We start from the raw sequence: 14,251 nt of genomic DNA on the forward strand, positions 1-14,251 counted from the left end.
ATCTTCGCTTTATTTTCCCATTGCCAAAGTGAAATAGAACTATAAATAAGTAAATTGATAGGTAATCATGATGTGCTTCCTGGAATGGTATTTAAATACACACTTAAAGTTGTTTTAGCCAATCTTATTTAATTTCCTATTGTCAAATGCTTGCAGAAGGAAGTGGTAAATGACACCCAGAGATGCAGAAGTGGGTAAAATTTTAAAAATGTTTACTTTGCTATCAAAGGGTAGGCCTGCATCAGAGGCTGTGCCAAATGACAGACCCTGGGGCTGAGTGACAATCCATCTTTTATAGGAGCTTTACAATCATAACCTCATTTTAGGCAATAAGACATTCTAGTTCCGACAGTTGCTATCACAAATCATGGTCACAAGTCAGTACAATGTTAACCCAAATGTAGTATTGTCTTTCAGGATGTTTGTCTTTAGTTATTCCAGCCCACAAGAGTTGGTATCAGAGTTAGGAAAGCAGGACTGGTGACATTTTTTTAATCTTAACTTTTTTATCTCAAGACTACTTACAAGAGTTCTCTCTATCAAAATTGCTATATATGTTGCAATATTTGCTTTAAACTGCTCTAACAATACATACCAACTTGCAATCTCACCTCCCTACACCAGTCTTGTCCCTGCCTTTCACACTGTGAAACTCTGGCTTTGGTATTTCATTTTTAAATTTCTCCAGTGACTTCCCATTGCCTTCAAGATGAAGAACAAACTCTAGGATGACCTTCCTTTTCCTTTCATTCCAAACTCCTCCCCTAACACTCTTGTTTCTCTTTTCAGCTAAACCATACAACTTTACAATGCATCCAAGATTATTTTACAGCACCAAGCCTTGATTGATCATCTCCCTTCTTGCCAAAGGCTGTCTTATGACTTTTTTTGCATGAACACTTAGCTTTTCTGTAAAACTCAGCTTAGATATCTCTCTATAAAACTCTTTCAGCATCTCCCAACTCTTCCACAAGTAGAGTTTATGATTGTCTCCTATGTGTATATCATGAGTACAGTGAGCTATATTAGACTTCACCTTAGCTTCTGCTGTAAGCAAGATGGAGCATGTGCTCAGTAAATCTTTACTGATTGACAGTGAATATATAACTAGCCATTTAACAAATAAAAGCAGAAACTTGGCTCTTCACAGACTCCTTCTCCTATTCCTGCTAGAGAACCATAGGAACATTCACACTGTGAAACTCTGGCCTTTTTATTTCAGTTTTAAAATTCTCTCACAAGTCCCCATTGCCCCCAGAATAAAAAAAAAAATCTTAGTATGACCTTCCCTTCCTTCCTTTGCAAACTCCTTCCCCAATGGTCTCATTTTTTTTCTTTCCAGATAAAAAGAACAATTTTACAGACCATGGTGATACATAGCTATAGCTTTGCATAGCTATGCTCTTTCTAAAAAAAAAAAAAGCATGGGCTGCCCTTAAATCGTGTACTCAACCAATGCCCAATCAGTTTTGATCCAAACACAAAAGCCACATGATTCAAAGCATGGCCATTTGCATTTTTCCTTCACTCGCACATTTGTTCTGTAGCTGTGTATACTGTGTATACTGGATGATACAATGAACAAGATTTTGTTGACCTGTATCTCCATGATGTCTTCATTGTAGTTAGGAGGGACAATAACAAGACTAAAAACAAAGCAATATAAGTTTGGTGGTGATAAATGCAATGGAAATGCTGAAATACATAAGAATGGGTGGGAAAAGATGCTAGTTTTGGCTGGGTGGTCACAGGAGGAAGGGTACCTGTAAATAGAGGAAGTAAGATAACTAGGTAGTGGATTAAGTCATAACACTGTGAGTAAAATGGACCAAAGTTACTAAACTATCATGGCAGACCTCCCAAGCAAGGCAAATTAACATACCAAATTAAAAATACTGTATGTAGACACTCTTCAGTTATGATGGTTACATCTCCATAAACCCATCACATCACCTAAAAGTATAGTAAGTGAAACGTTCAGCTAATAGAAGCATCACACCAAACGTTATAGCCAGGTGACTCTACCCTCTTTAGGGTATGGGTTGTTTATTCATGTTGGCCTAGTTGACTGCACTCCTACTACGCAGCAGGACAAGAGAGTCGGGCACCATATATTGCCATCCTTGGAAAGCAATAAAAATTCAAAAGTTGAAACACTGTTTTTTACTGAATGAGTATCACTTTTCTACCATCACACAATTAGAAATTTTCAAGGCAAACCATCCTAAGTCAGAGATCATCAGTATACGCTGGCTATTATGAGCTGTGACTAATCGATGTCCAAGCATAAAGAAGCACCAATTCAAGAAAATAAAAAGACCATCTACTGGTAATCAGAAGTGACAGTATCCTGCAGAATTACTGGGAAGATAAGTGTCAATGGTAAATAAAAAGATGTAAAAGCACTTGTGAACCAAGAGACTTTATACAAATACATATGCTAATGATCATAACTAGTATAGAGTAAAGGGAATCACAGCAAGTCCCATGCCCAGTAGCTCTTCACCAATCCCAGGTTTTAGAAATTGTATATAAATCCCAACGTGCTTGTGGTGTGCACTTAGGGTGTCCAACAAAAAGGATTTTGCCAAGTCTGAGACTATCTGGAAAATTCATGGGGGAAAAATAATTTTTTCCAAAATGTGTTTTTGTTTTAATTGAAAGCTTTTCCCAAATTTAGAGGTTCCACTCTCAAGCTATTTCACCTTTCTACAGCATCCCAAGCTCATATGAAGTCAGAAAATAAGCATGGCAAATAGTTTATTCCTTTTAGTTATGGTCATATAACTACAAGATAAGGATTATCTGACTTTATAAATATGGCTGGCAAGCATTCAATAGGTCACTTTCTGTGATCTTTCCCCTCATTGGTCACTAATTCTTCACTACAAGTTAGTGTGGAACACTGAACTTCCCTTCAGACTATGATCTTTTCTCTATCATTGTCTGAGTTTCTCTTAGGTCTTCCAGAATTAGGAAACTTGTGATTTTGTTTACATGCAAAGTCATGAGAAACAAGCATGGGTTTACTTGTGAAACAGTATGATCCAGGAAAGAACCCAGGGTTATACAGTATTTGTACCACTAAAACAGTTGTGTTGTCATAAGCAAGTTATTTTTCTGAGATTCAGATCTTTGGTGATAAAATTAAAGATGAAAAGAAATGATGTATGTGAACTTTCTATGCAAAGTAAGAATTCTTTCAAAATGATGTAATTTCAGAATGGTTCATTTGGTTATAAAACGAAAGAAAAAATAAAATAAAGAAGAAAGGAAAAATACTGTTTTGAGTTTAGTACAATGTATTGTTTAGAACTTTAAGTAAATAGGTTTAAAGTACACATTATTTACTTGATATAGAATAGTTACCTTACAGTTATTGCCACATATTAAAATGCATGTTTCAGAAATAAACGTTGCAAAAGAAATAAAATAAATAAATACAAAATAAAAAGTTGCAAAATTGCTATTACGCATAATAGGATAATTGGCTATTGAGGATATGATCCAGCTGCTCTTTGCATTTCACAAAGTGACATCCGCAATTACATTAGGTTGTACTAATCACTGGCTGAATGTTATCTTCTCATCTAAACCAGAATTAAGTTGCACCGACATAAAAAAAGCATAATAGCAAGTTTCAATCTCTTCTTAGCTTGGAATTTATAAGAAACGTTACTTAATTCTGTAGTTGGAAATTATATTCTGTAATTGGAATAGTCGGCTCAGAAATTTAAGCTATTTAAATATGACCAAGTCACAAAACATTGTAACAATAACCATTCAACTTTGATGGGTTCTTTTAATGTGATAATCCCAAGAGCTCAGATATTAGAAGCAGAAAATAAATTTTCTTTCCATAGCCAAAACTCACTGTCTGTATAATACTAGAAAGTAACTCAACATCTCTGACTTATGATATTCAGATTTATTCCAGAGAGTAAGAATAATATCTGCCATACTCTTCACAGCTGTGTTTGAGGGATAAAATGAGATAATACCTATAAAAACACTCAAAAAGACTCTGAAACTCTTAAAATAGGAAAGAAGGAACTGGTAGAACTCCCTTCTTGGATTTCCAAAGCAGGTTCACTGCACTCCATGGCATTAAAACTGTCTGCTCTCCTGGCCTAAAAGTGATTCAGTGACAGGGAGAATAGAACTGGAATTATCACTTATTTAACCAAAAATGGTCTTGTTTTTGCCATGTTTTGTGAGGTCCAACTTCTCCAAGAGGATGAAAGAGTGCACAGAAGACAAAAGGCAGATGGCCTAGGGACCATTCTGATTGAAAGGATGCTAACCTCCCTTTTAAGAAGGTGAAGAAAGGGACAGATGTCAGACCATGCTCTTGCATCCCAACCAACAGCTGTAGTGGTCGCAGAGCACTCCACTGTCCACCATAGAAATCTCTTCACTAGAATGATAAACTGGCCCAGCATTGGAAAATTAGGGGACTTACATGTATAGGCTAAGAAAAATCGGTGGCACCCAATGATAAACAAAGCAGGATACTATCCTGCAGGAAATGGTTGTCCTGCTGTTGTTGCAGGAGGGAAATGCTTAGTCTCCCACACACTGTCTCTGTCACCCTCCCTCCTTCTCAAGAACCAACGTTTGTGTGAAAAGATCATCCCTCTTTCTTGATTTCTGACCACTGAGATTTCCACTGTAGGAATATCAAGAAAGCAGCACCCATTCAAATCACTCTCTTGGTAAAAGGGTGAGTTAATTATTACACCTGCTGTTTTACACTGATAACAATTACAATAACCTCCTTCCCTTCCATTCAGAAGGCAAACAGAGTCATCTGAGTCATAGCCATTGTTTACATATTGTATTTACATGCACCTACCTACAATGCTCTGTTTTCTAGTAAGGAATATTTATCCACTAACATTTTCAGCTCTAGCAGCTGAGCTCTTCTTGACAGACTGAAAGAGGGGTCCACAGAGGAAAACTCATCATCTGATTAAGGCTTTCAGACAAATTAAAACTCTCTGGACAGGATCCTCTTTCCTTCACTTAGATTTCAATGAGCAGAAAGTAGATTATCTTTCCAAGCAATTATCAACTCTGAAAGTGCTCGTAGCTTTCAGTCTTCAGCAGAACTTGTTGAAAACAGCATCATGATAATGCACTTGTACAAGCACTAATTTCAATGGCTCTTCTGCCCCACATGACGCATGATGAAATTTATGAAGGTCTGTTTTCCTGCCCTCAGGGTCATTTCTTTTTTTTTTTTTCCACAGAGTCAATCTGCCTCATTTAAGTCCAAACCATTATATTAACCATCTCTTTCACTAGAACTTCTTTTTTGTTATCCATCTCATGACCACCATGCATCAAAGGTAGGATCATTATTTTCCACTTACTTTCTCTTCTAGAGATCCGAATTCTTGTAGGAGGAATTTCTAGGGTTGGGAGGGGGAGAGACTCAAGGCTGGGAATAGATTTCAACATCTGATCTGAATCTCATAATATACCATCACAGGGTTCCTTTATACTACACTATGTGTAGGTTAAATTTGACTTCTTTTTCCTACAGATATAGGGGAGGCTGATTTGTATTTGATCTAGAGACTTGGGCATTGAAAAACTGTGCCTAATTTTGCTCTTTTATTATTAAAGCAATATAATGTTAGTTTTCTGGGGCAATGTAGTCTCACTTAAAACATGTACAAACTGCTTTATTAGGGATGATAGCACCTCGGAGAGGAAGCAAAAGTGATCATTTATATGATAATGTGAGCTGATAATTTAGGAATAATTCATTCTCATAAGTGTTCTTATGCTGCCGTGTAAGTTTATTTCATAGTGTGTAGGGGTAGAACAGAAGTTCCACCCAGACAATAAAGTCTTTTGTAAAGCAATCTGCAATTTAACTTTTTTGCATGGAAGAGTGGTATTTAAAAAAAATTAGAAAGATTTTAGGATATGCAGAATGTCACATCTCCTGGTCACACTGTTTTTTCTGCCCTGTTCCCTGATCTTTTCCTCATTCACAAGCAGAAGCAGCTGTGATATTAAACACATTGATAGAACAAAAGGGATTTTTGTCGAGTAAATTCATTTGGAATGGGAGATTTGACTAGGTGGATTCTAGGGCTCCTTCCATCCTGACTTTTCGTGCCCTAAATAGGAGTGAAAATAATTTCTAGATACAAACATCAGCAAAAATCCAAATTTTAAGGAATTTTTTGTCATGCTTCTGAACAGAAAACACATACACACACAAATAGTAAGTGTAGCAACAAATCACATATGTCAGAGTCTGAAGATGGGCTGTTTTAGTTAACATTATATTTCAACTTAAAATAAATCCTGGGTGTTTAGAAGCCATTTTTAAAGTCAGTCCTTTATACTTCTTTTTGAAAAGAGGGAAAAGTGTTGGAGGACGGAGGCTTTTTAGACGCACGTTACAAAGACAAAAAAAAGAAACTGTTGTTAATTTAAAAAATAGTACTGATACAAGTTAAAGTTATATTGTGCTTAAAAATTCTACCTTAGTTTTCAAAAGAGAAATGGGAAAGAAAGGGAGATGGAGTGGGAGGGAAAAATAAGAGGAAAGAAAGAGAAGGGAAGGTAGGAAAGAGAAGGAAGTAGTTAAACAAGCAAAGAAAAACCTGCTGAGATTGTGCAGAGGTTTTCAACTTCAAAGAGAGTCCAGCTAATGCTCGCAGAATGCTGAGGTAAGTACACCATCTAGTTTTTTTAAAAGAGGGAGAAAATATACAGATATCGATAATACATACATGTTTTCTCTAGGCATTTTCTATTTGGTGTTTTTTCCCTATCCTAAGCAGCATGACCATATACCCTTTGCATCACCCTCACTACACCTAACTGTTCTGTTTTGCCAAATATGCCCATCTTTACTCTTATGGGTTTTTTAATTTGATATCAAGATGATAAAGTGTTCCGGCTGGGGATTTAGCTCAGTGGTTCCGCCGCCTGCCTCGCAAGCACAAGGACCCAAGTTCAATCCCCGGTAAAAAAAAATATATATATATATATAAAGTGTTCTCCTATGCTTCTCTGTAGTAAGATATAGTTTTTAGGCTTTGAATTTTCATCCACCTGGATTTTATTCGGGACAGGACAGAAGAAATACGGTTTTCTCTGAATGTATTACAATGGAATAGTCTCTCCTCCTTACCTTATTTGAAAGGCCACCTTTCTCTTATAATCATAGTAGTGAGGTCAGAGTGTGATGTGGTCCTGTTCTCCACTGGTCTACTTATCCATTAGCCTACTGATATTGTATGAGGCTAACTTCATACAATTTTGATGCTGTGTTCTTCTATCTACTAGGGAAAATCTTTCTGTGTCTTCATTTATCCATTTTTTTGTTTTATTTTTTGTTTGTTTATTTCTTTTTTGGTACCAGGGATCAAACTCAAGTCCTTGAGCTTACGAAGCAGGCGGCGGAACCACTGAGCTAAATCCCGGGCCCTCATTTATCCATTTCTAATAGATAGCTCCTATATGTTTGCCATCAGAGAGCAATTATCCTGGGCTGAGCTAAGACAGGGAGAAGAAGCACCCCCGCAGTCCAACGATCTTTTACCTTCCATAAGCAGCATTCAGTGGCCTTTTCGGGGGACCTCCTGTGGGAGGTATCCAGGGCCTCTGCCTGACCCACAACACGATGGCAGGCAGCAGAGCACATACATTACATCAGGTTCTGTGCCAGTCTGGGGAGATTGATACGGTCCACATCAGTCCCTGCCATTAAGAAGCTCAAGGCCTGGCAGGGAAAGGCACCGGTGGGGGAAAAAAGTCTCATTCTCTCTGTGAGTTGAATGAGAGTTAAAAGCTCTGTCACCCACTGTTTCCTGAGGTAAGGTAGAAGAGTCCCAGCAGTGAATAATTCATTTAACTAGCAGGAGACAGACAATTTTCAGGAAACTTTGAGCAGGAAGCTACTAAGAAGTAACTAGAACTCGACCCCAGGAAGATGGTAACAAACCTCAAATGAAGCAGCTTCGTTTCCTTCTCAACTTCCTTATGTCTGTGTATTCTTTCACGAAGCAAATTGGTCTCTAGAGTGAGGTGATCCCTGCTGAGATAATACTATTTATCAGGTATTTCTTAACATATCAGGCATGTATATAAATATATTTATACAATTTTTTAAATTTTTAACTTAATGTTTATATGCATTTATACCTGTCATATGCTTATGTTTGTATGGTTTATATTGTATGTCTAAATGTATGTATCTATCCCCATTTATTCCAGATAGACACGAGGGAAGGTTTTGTTTCACACTTGAGAAACTGAGTCTTAACTATGTATCACTGCAGGGCATTTAGTAACTGCTATTGGGCCCTAAGCCTCAGGTTCCTCTTGGAGACAATATGATGATCCATCCAAAGAACTATTGTGAGTAATTCATGAGATTATAGATTTAAAACATGAAGCAAGGTCCTGGAATGTAGAAAGAGCTCAACAGCTAATAAATATTCAGGTCACGGAACTACTCAGTGATGTAACAGAGCCTATGTGAATTAAGTGATTTACCCTTGGGCTCAAATCAAGTACTAAATACTTACTAGGTTTGTTTGTTTGCTTGTTTGTTTGTTTTGGTGCCGGGGATCAAACTTGGGATCTTGCACTTACAAGGCAGGTAGCAGAACCACTGAGCTAAATCCTCAGCCCTAAGTTTTGATTTTTAACCAATTTTTATGTCCTTAAAAAAGGCCCTTTAGTGAAAAGGTAAGTTTATAAATGATAAAATTACTTGAAACAAACACATTATGAAGCAAATGTAATGCATGTTTCATACAACAATCCAGTTGCCCACTTCCTATCTTCCAAACCCTCCAATCAGGTAAATAGCATATGTCTGTCCAGACCCCAGATTTCTGAAAAAAGTACTCAGTGCCCTGTGAAATCACTAAACTGTATTGGCATGTTTGGTTCTGTCTGAGCTCGCAAGCAAACATGAGAGCCTGTGCTGATCCCTCCACTCTCTCTCCTAATCCCTGTAAGCAGGGATGGTGGCTCAAAACTTGCCAGTGGATCACAGGGACTCATTCAGCTCAAGTCCTGCCAGCCAGCTTCCACTCACACCTGAAAAAGACTTAGGAGGCCATAGTTTGTTTGTTTGTTTGTTTGTTTGTTGGGAGGTACAGGGGATCAAACTTGGGCCCTTGCACTTACAAGGCAGGAGGCAGAACCACTGAGCCAAATCCCCAGCCCCTTAGGAAGCCATATTGAGGAGCAGTGACCAGGCCAGGCCAGAGTTTTATAATCTGGGCTCAGAGCAACTATTCAGCAAATCCTTGCTGGTCAATTCACTGAAGTGGCAGGACAGCAGGGAAGCTTGGTTTCAGAACTCCATAACACCCTTCCCGAAAAACAGACATGACATTTTGAATTTTTCATCCTGAGTTGGTGATCTTTTTCAGAATCTCTATGTCTCAACTTACAAAGAAGGGAGATCAAGAGAGAGCTGTCCTTACATCGATGTACTAAAAATTACTGGCCCAGAAGTGTAAACCTGAGCAGGCTGGGCTGGCCTAAGATTAAAGCACCACCCCTTTTAGGTTTAGGAAGTTTAACCAGAAAGTTGTATTGAACCATTTTTAGGCTTCTTCTTCTTACCTTTCTCCCCTCACTCTCCCATTTGCGGCCGGTTCATAGTGACACAGGGTCAATGAGGAGAAAGACAGAAAAATGGGTATTTAGAAAAAGAGTAGGCAAAACAATTCTGCACAACTTTTCCATCCCTTTTTCTCCCTTCCATAAACATACTTTTCCACCCAAAAACTGAACCTCAGGGGGCTGGGGATTCAGGTCAGTGGTAATGGGCTTGCACAGCATTCTCAAAGACCTCTGTTGCACCCCTCGTATCTAAAAAACAAATAAATAAATAACCTCTGCTGTGTTGGATTTGAGAAAGGGAGGAGCTTTTCAAAATGTTTTAATTTTCCATTTTCAAGTATGGATTTTTTTCTTTGTTTATATTTGTGACTTTATTATTTTGTCATAATATATAACATGATTATATTATGTGGTATGAAATTAGGAGGTTGAAGGGAAAAATCACCTAATGTCCCCATTCTTGGGCATAAATGTTGATATTTATTGAAAGTTCTATGTAACAGTCACATCTCCATGCGCTATGTGCATTAGCTTGTTCAATCTTCAAAATATTAGACAGTAGGCATTCTTATTACAAGTTGGAACTAAGATTCAGAGCAGTTGGGTAACTTAGCCAGAATAACACCACTTGTAATTGGTGAGGACACTGCCCAAACCCACAGAGTCACATTCCAGTGCACATGCCTCCAACCACCCTCCTTTCACATCATACTTTAATCATTTTAGAAATAGAGTTTGGGTCATATTGCACTTGAAATTTTGGAGCAAGACTGTTATTTTCTTTCCTTCAAACAAGATTTCCTAAATTCTTATTTGAATAAAAGAAAGGCAAGTCAACTAATTTTATTTCAAAGCATTCTATGATGTTGTATTAGCCACTAAAAGACTAAAATGAAGATTAGTGAAGACAAGCCAGTCGCTTTAGAATTGCACCCAGGAAACTTGTAAAAAGTGCAAACTAGAACAGAGAAGAAACTTGTATCATAAATCATCTATTTTTTTTTCTTTTAATACTGGAGATTGAACCCAGGGCTTCACATATGCCAGGAAACTGCTCTACCATTGAGCCATATCCCCAGCTGTTCTAAATTTTATTGTGAGACAAGATCTCACTATGTTGTCCAGGCCAACCATAAACTTGTAGTCCTCCTTCCTCCGCCTCCTGAATAGCTGTCATTAAAGGTGTACACCAACCAAGTTTGGCTATATAAATCACCCTTTGATGAGTCTTCATGTAAAGTAATTCTCATTCTCTCACTGTCTGTCCACAGAGCTTAAAACTCCCACAGACAAATCCCCAACCTGTCCATATCTGATTGATATTAAATAATGCAAATCAACAAATATTTACTTGAAGAATGAACATGTATGTGGATCTGCCAAAAAGTAGAGTGGACTGTAACATTTCTTGTCTCAATTGTGCAAATCACAAGACTTTCATCTCTCCTCCATTCTTAAGGGTTCATTCCACTTTTTCTACAACCTGCTCAATGAGCTTTCAGGTACAAAACAATGAGGAACTTGTGGCTTCCACTTCAAACACCATCCTTGTGCTTAGCCCAAAATTTCCAGGGGCATTTAATGTTCCCTTCTCCTTTCCTCAGGCCAGGCTTTCCTAAAGGAGCCCACCATGAAGCCAGGTAGCCCCACTGATGAGCCCAGACACTACCAACCGTCTCTTGCTGGGCCTCCATTGTTGGTGTATGTTGTAATACTCTCAAGTTCCCATCAAGAGCAAGAGGCAGTTCGATTTTGGGTTTTTGTGGGTCTATTTATCCTGAAGCTCCAGAACTTTCTCCTCTAGGCAAATCCCTTCATTTCCTTGGACACGATTGCTGCTCTCTAAATCGAAGAAATGTGATTCCAACAGCACTTTCCTGTGAAGCCCCGGGGCTCTGATGTACCATATCATGTCTGCTGGTCATCAGCAGGTTGAGAGGATCAAGCCTCTCCCTTATCCTGACCTCCTGGCTGCATTCGGAGCAGCTCTGCCTTTATTTTTCTATATTTGGAGGTTCTATATAAAACTTTGCTTCAAAAAAGGGATTCTGCCATGAAATTTTGTTTTCTGGTGAAAATTACTGGATCAGATGATTCCTATACAATCTTTTAAAATAACCCAATTCAAATTTGTATGTGTCCATGCAAGGCCAAAGGAGTGCATCCTCCACCCCCTTGTATCAGTAACCTACTTATTTTCCTTGGCTTTCGTTTTTTCTTTTCTTTTGCTGGCAGTATTTCTGGAGAATCTGAATTATCTTAACTATACCAGCAGCTATAGGTCACGTCCTGGCTACCTGATATGTGATCTCTCATCCTCAGGCCTCAAGCCAACCATTCCTGAAAGGATAGATTGAGCACAGTATGTCACACTGAGAAAGTGAGACTTCTGTGTTGAAAACAAAGACAATTCTGAGCAGCCTCTACCTCCCATAACAGAACAACCATATCTGCTTCATAAGCCAGAGAGGTGCACTGAGGATAAAGATTCCATTTAATATTTGTGTTTGTATTGAATTCTCTTAAGAAAATATGCATGTACAAACTACATCAAATTCAGAAAAATTTGACTCAAACTACTGGAAAGACATAGCTGGATTCATAACTATCATAATATGTCTGATCAACCAAGAAAGGCACTCTGATAGTCTAAGTTGCTTTCCACAGAAAGAGACATCAGGAAAAGAGACTTTTAAAAATATGTGTTTGGTAAACTCCTTACTTGTGACTACATATTCAGTTTCATTTAATAAATTCTCAAACCATTGTACATATACCATCTGCATTAGCTTTGTGGCAAGGGATATTTTTTAAAAGTGAAGGTTTCTCCTGAATCACAACCTCTGTGAGAAAAGTTTAGGTGCTTATCATGCTTTCCAGGGATTCTAAAACACACCAAAGGTTCTTCTCCCTCCCTTCTCACTCTCTCTCTCTCTCTCTCTCTCTCTCTCTTTCTCTCTCTCCTTTGCTACAATTTAGCCTGAGAAGACATCATTTATGAATTCCAAATTTTTTGTATTTTGGCTGCTGAGAATATAAGGTTTAGTAGTCCCTTCACTGCCCAATTTCTTTAATTTCTAAAATGAAATAGGGCACTGAGTACTCTGGTGTTGGGGTGGGGTATTACAGACGATCTCTGAATTCCCTGCCAACCTTAACATGCTATTCCAGAGATTCAGGTTCATTTAAGCTTGAAAACCAAGTAGTTTATTACCTAGGTACTTCTCAGTTTGAGCTATTATCCGTTATATGGTAAGTAGTCAACCTGGAGAAACAGAAACTTTTAAAATATTTATGTACATATTTATGATGTGTGAAATGGAAAATGATACATCTGGGAACAAGTAGCAGAAATGAAAAAAGTGTCTAATAAAATAAGCAAACCAGTAAGAAATCATATATCACCTGACTCAGTTCTTCCTACAGGGACAATGGAATGAAATCTGTCTCGGCATTCATAATTAAACATGCTTTAGACTCTAGCCAGTGAGTACTGCAGCAAAAGACATGCTCTGGTCCTTTGTCAGTCAGTTTTTTTATTGAATAAATTAAATTTATTAAACTTACTTCTAAGTAGTTTTCCAAGTCACTAATATGCATTCTCTTTACCACAATCTACTCAAAAACAGTGAGCGGCAACATTTTGTTTTTGTTGTTGTTGGATTTAACCGATTTTTGACCAATGTACCTTCAGTGTTTATAGCATGGCATTTCTGCTTCCTGAATGATCCTCATCATCCTCATCATCCTCTCTCTACTACCAATGCTTCTGCCACGGACTGGTCCTTCATATCCCTTGCCTATGTCATTGCACCATTTTTTTCTCTTTCAACGTATCTTTCACTTTAAATCCTTAACACCCAAGTCTGATTTTGTCACTCTTGCGCTCAAGTCTCTTCCTTGGCTGCCATCACCTACTGAATAAAGCCAACCTCTGGATGTGACAGAAGAGACCCCTAATTATTTTGTTAATTTGAGCAAGCCAAGTCCTTTTACAACCTCGTTTAAAAGCTGTTATCTCCTTCTTCGAGGATTGCCTCCTCCTTCTTCCTTACCTACTCAGCGTACTTCGTGCATTTAACCAACACCAGGGAGGCTGCCACCCAGGCAAAACCAAAATGACGAATATTGAAAAAACAGAGTGGAAGGCAAAAAAAAAGTGGACCCGAGCTGTGAATGAGGTAGAAAGTCAGTGGAAGGAAGACAGAAAAGGTCAGCATGGTCTATTCTATATTGTAAAGGCTAGCTCTGGCTGCAGTGGCAAAAATGTTAGCATGAGTGGGGAATATGAAATCAGGGGCATAGAGACCAATGTATACACTACTCTGAACATGAAATTAGTTTGGAAGCGGTAGAGACAGTGGAAAGTTGATAGAGTCTGTTTATATTTTGAACTGGTAAGATCTGTTGATGAATTGCTATACAGTGTGAGAGAAAGAAGACATCAAGGATGAAGTTTAGGGTTACAGCAATTACAAATTGGAGTAGGCATTGGCTGGGGGAGAGTTGGAGGAACATGTTTGCAGGGTTGGAAGTTCAGTCCCACAGTGTTGAATTGGGGATGCCTGTTAGAACTCAAGAGGAGGTGTCTTGTAGGGAGCCGGAAGTGTGACCGGAACTTCAAGGAGGAAGTTACACC

The 14,251-nt window shown here is 38.3% G+C and overlaps 1 protein-coding gene across 3 annotated transcripts in view; it reads left to right on the top strand.

Moving 5' to 3' along the window:
- The window catches only part of Kcnmb2 (potassium calcium-activated channel subfamily M regulatory beta subunit 2), a 274,696-nt gene that overhangs the window by 41,212 nt on the left and 219,233 nt on the right, over nucleotides 1-14,251 (top strand). Inside the window, exon 2 of one of the 3 annotated variants that reach the window (XM_010632430.2) lies at nucleotides 5,253-5,351. The exons of the other annotated variants lie outside the window; for them this stretch is intronic. Coding sequence (XP_010630732.1) covers nucleotides 5,332-5,351 — 20 coding nt within the window. The 5' untranslated portion in view covers nucleotides 5,253-5,331. The remainder of the gene's footprint in view (nucleotides 1-5,252; nucleotides 5,352-14,251) is intronic. 3 annotated transcript variants of the gene reach the window in all.

Source organism: Fukomys damarensis, unplaced genomic scaffold (genome assembly GCF_012274545.1).
Source record: "Fukomys damarensis isolate Sample0158 unplaced genomic scaffold, DMR_v1.0_HiC HiC_scaffold_12, whole genome shotgun sequence".
NCBI classification, from domain to species: domain Eukaryota; kingdom Metazoa; phylum Chordata; class Mammalia; order Rodentia; family Bathyergidae; genus Fukomys; species Fukomys damarensis.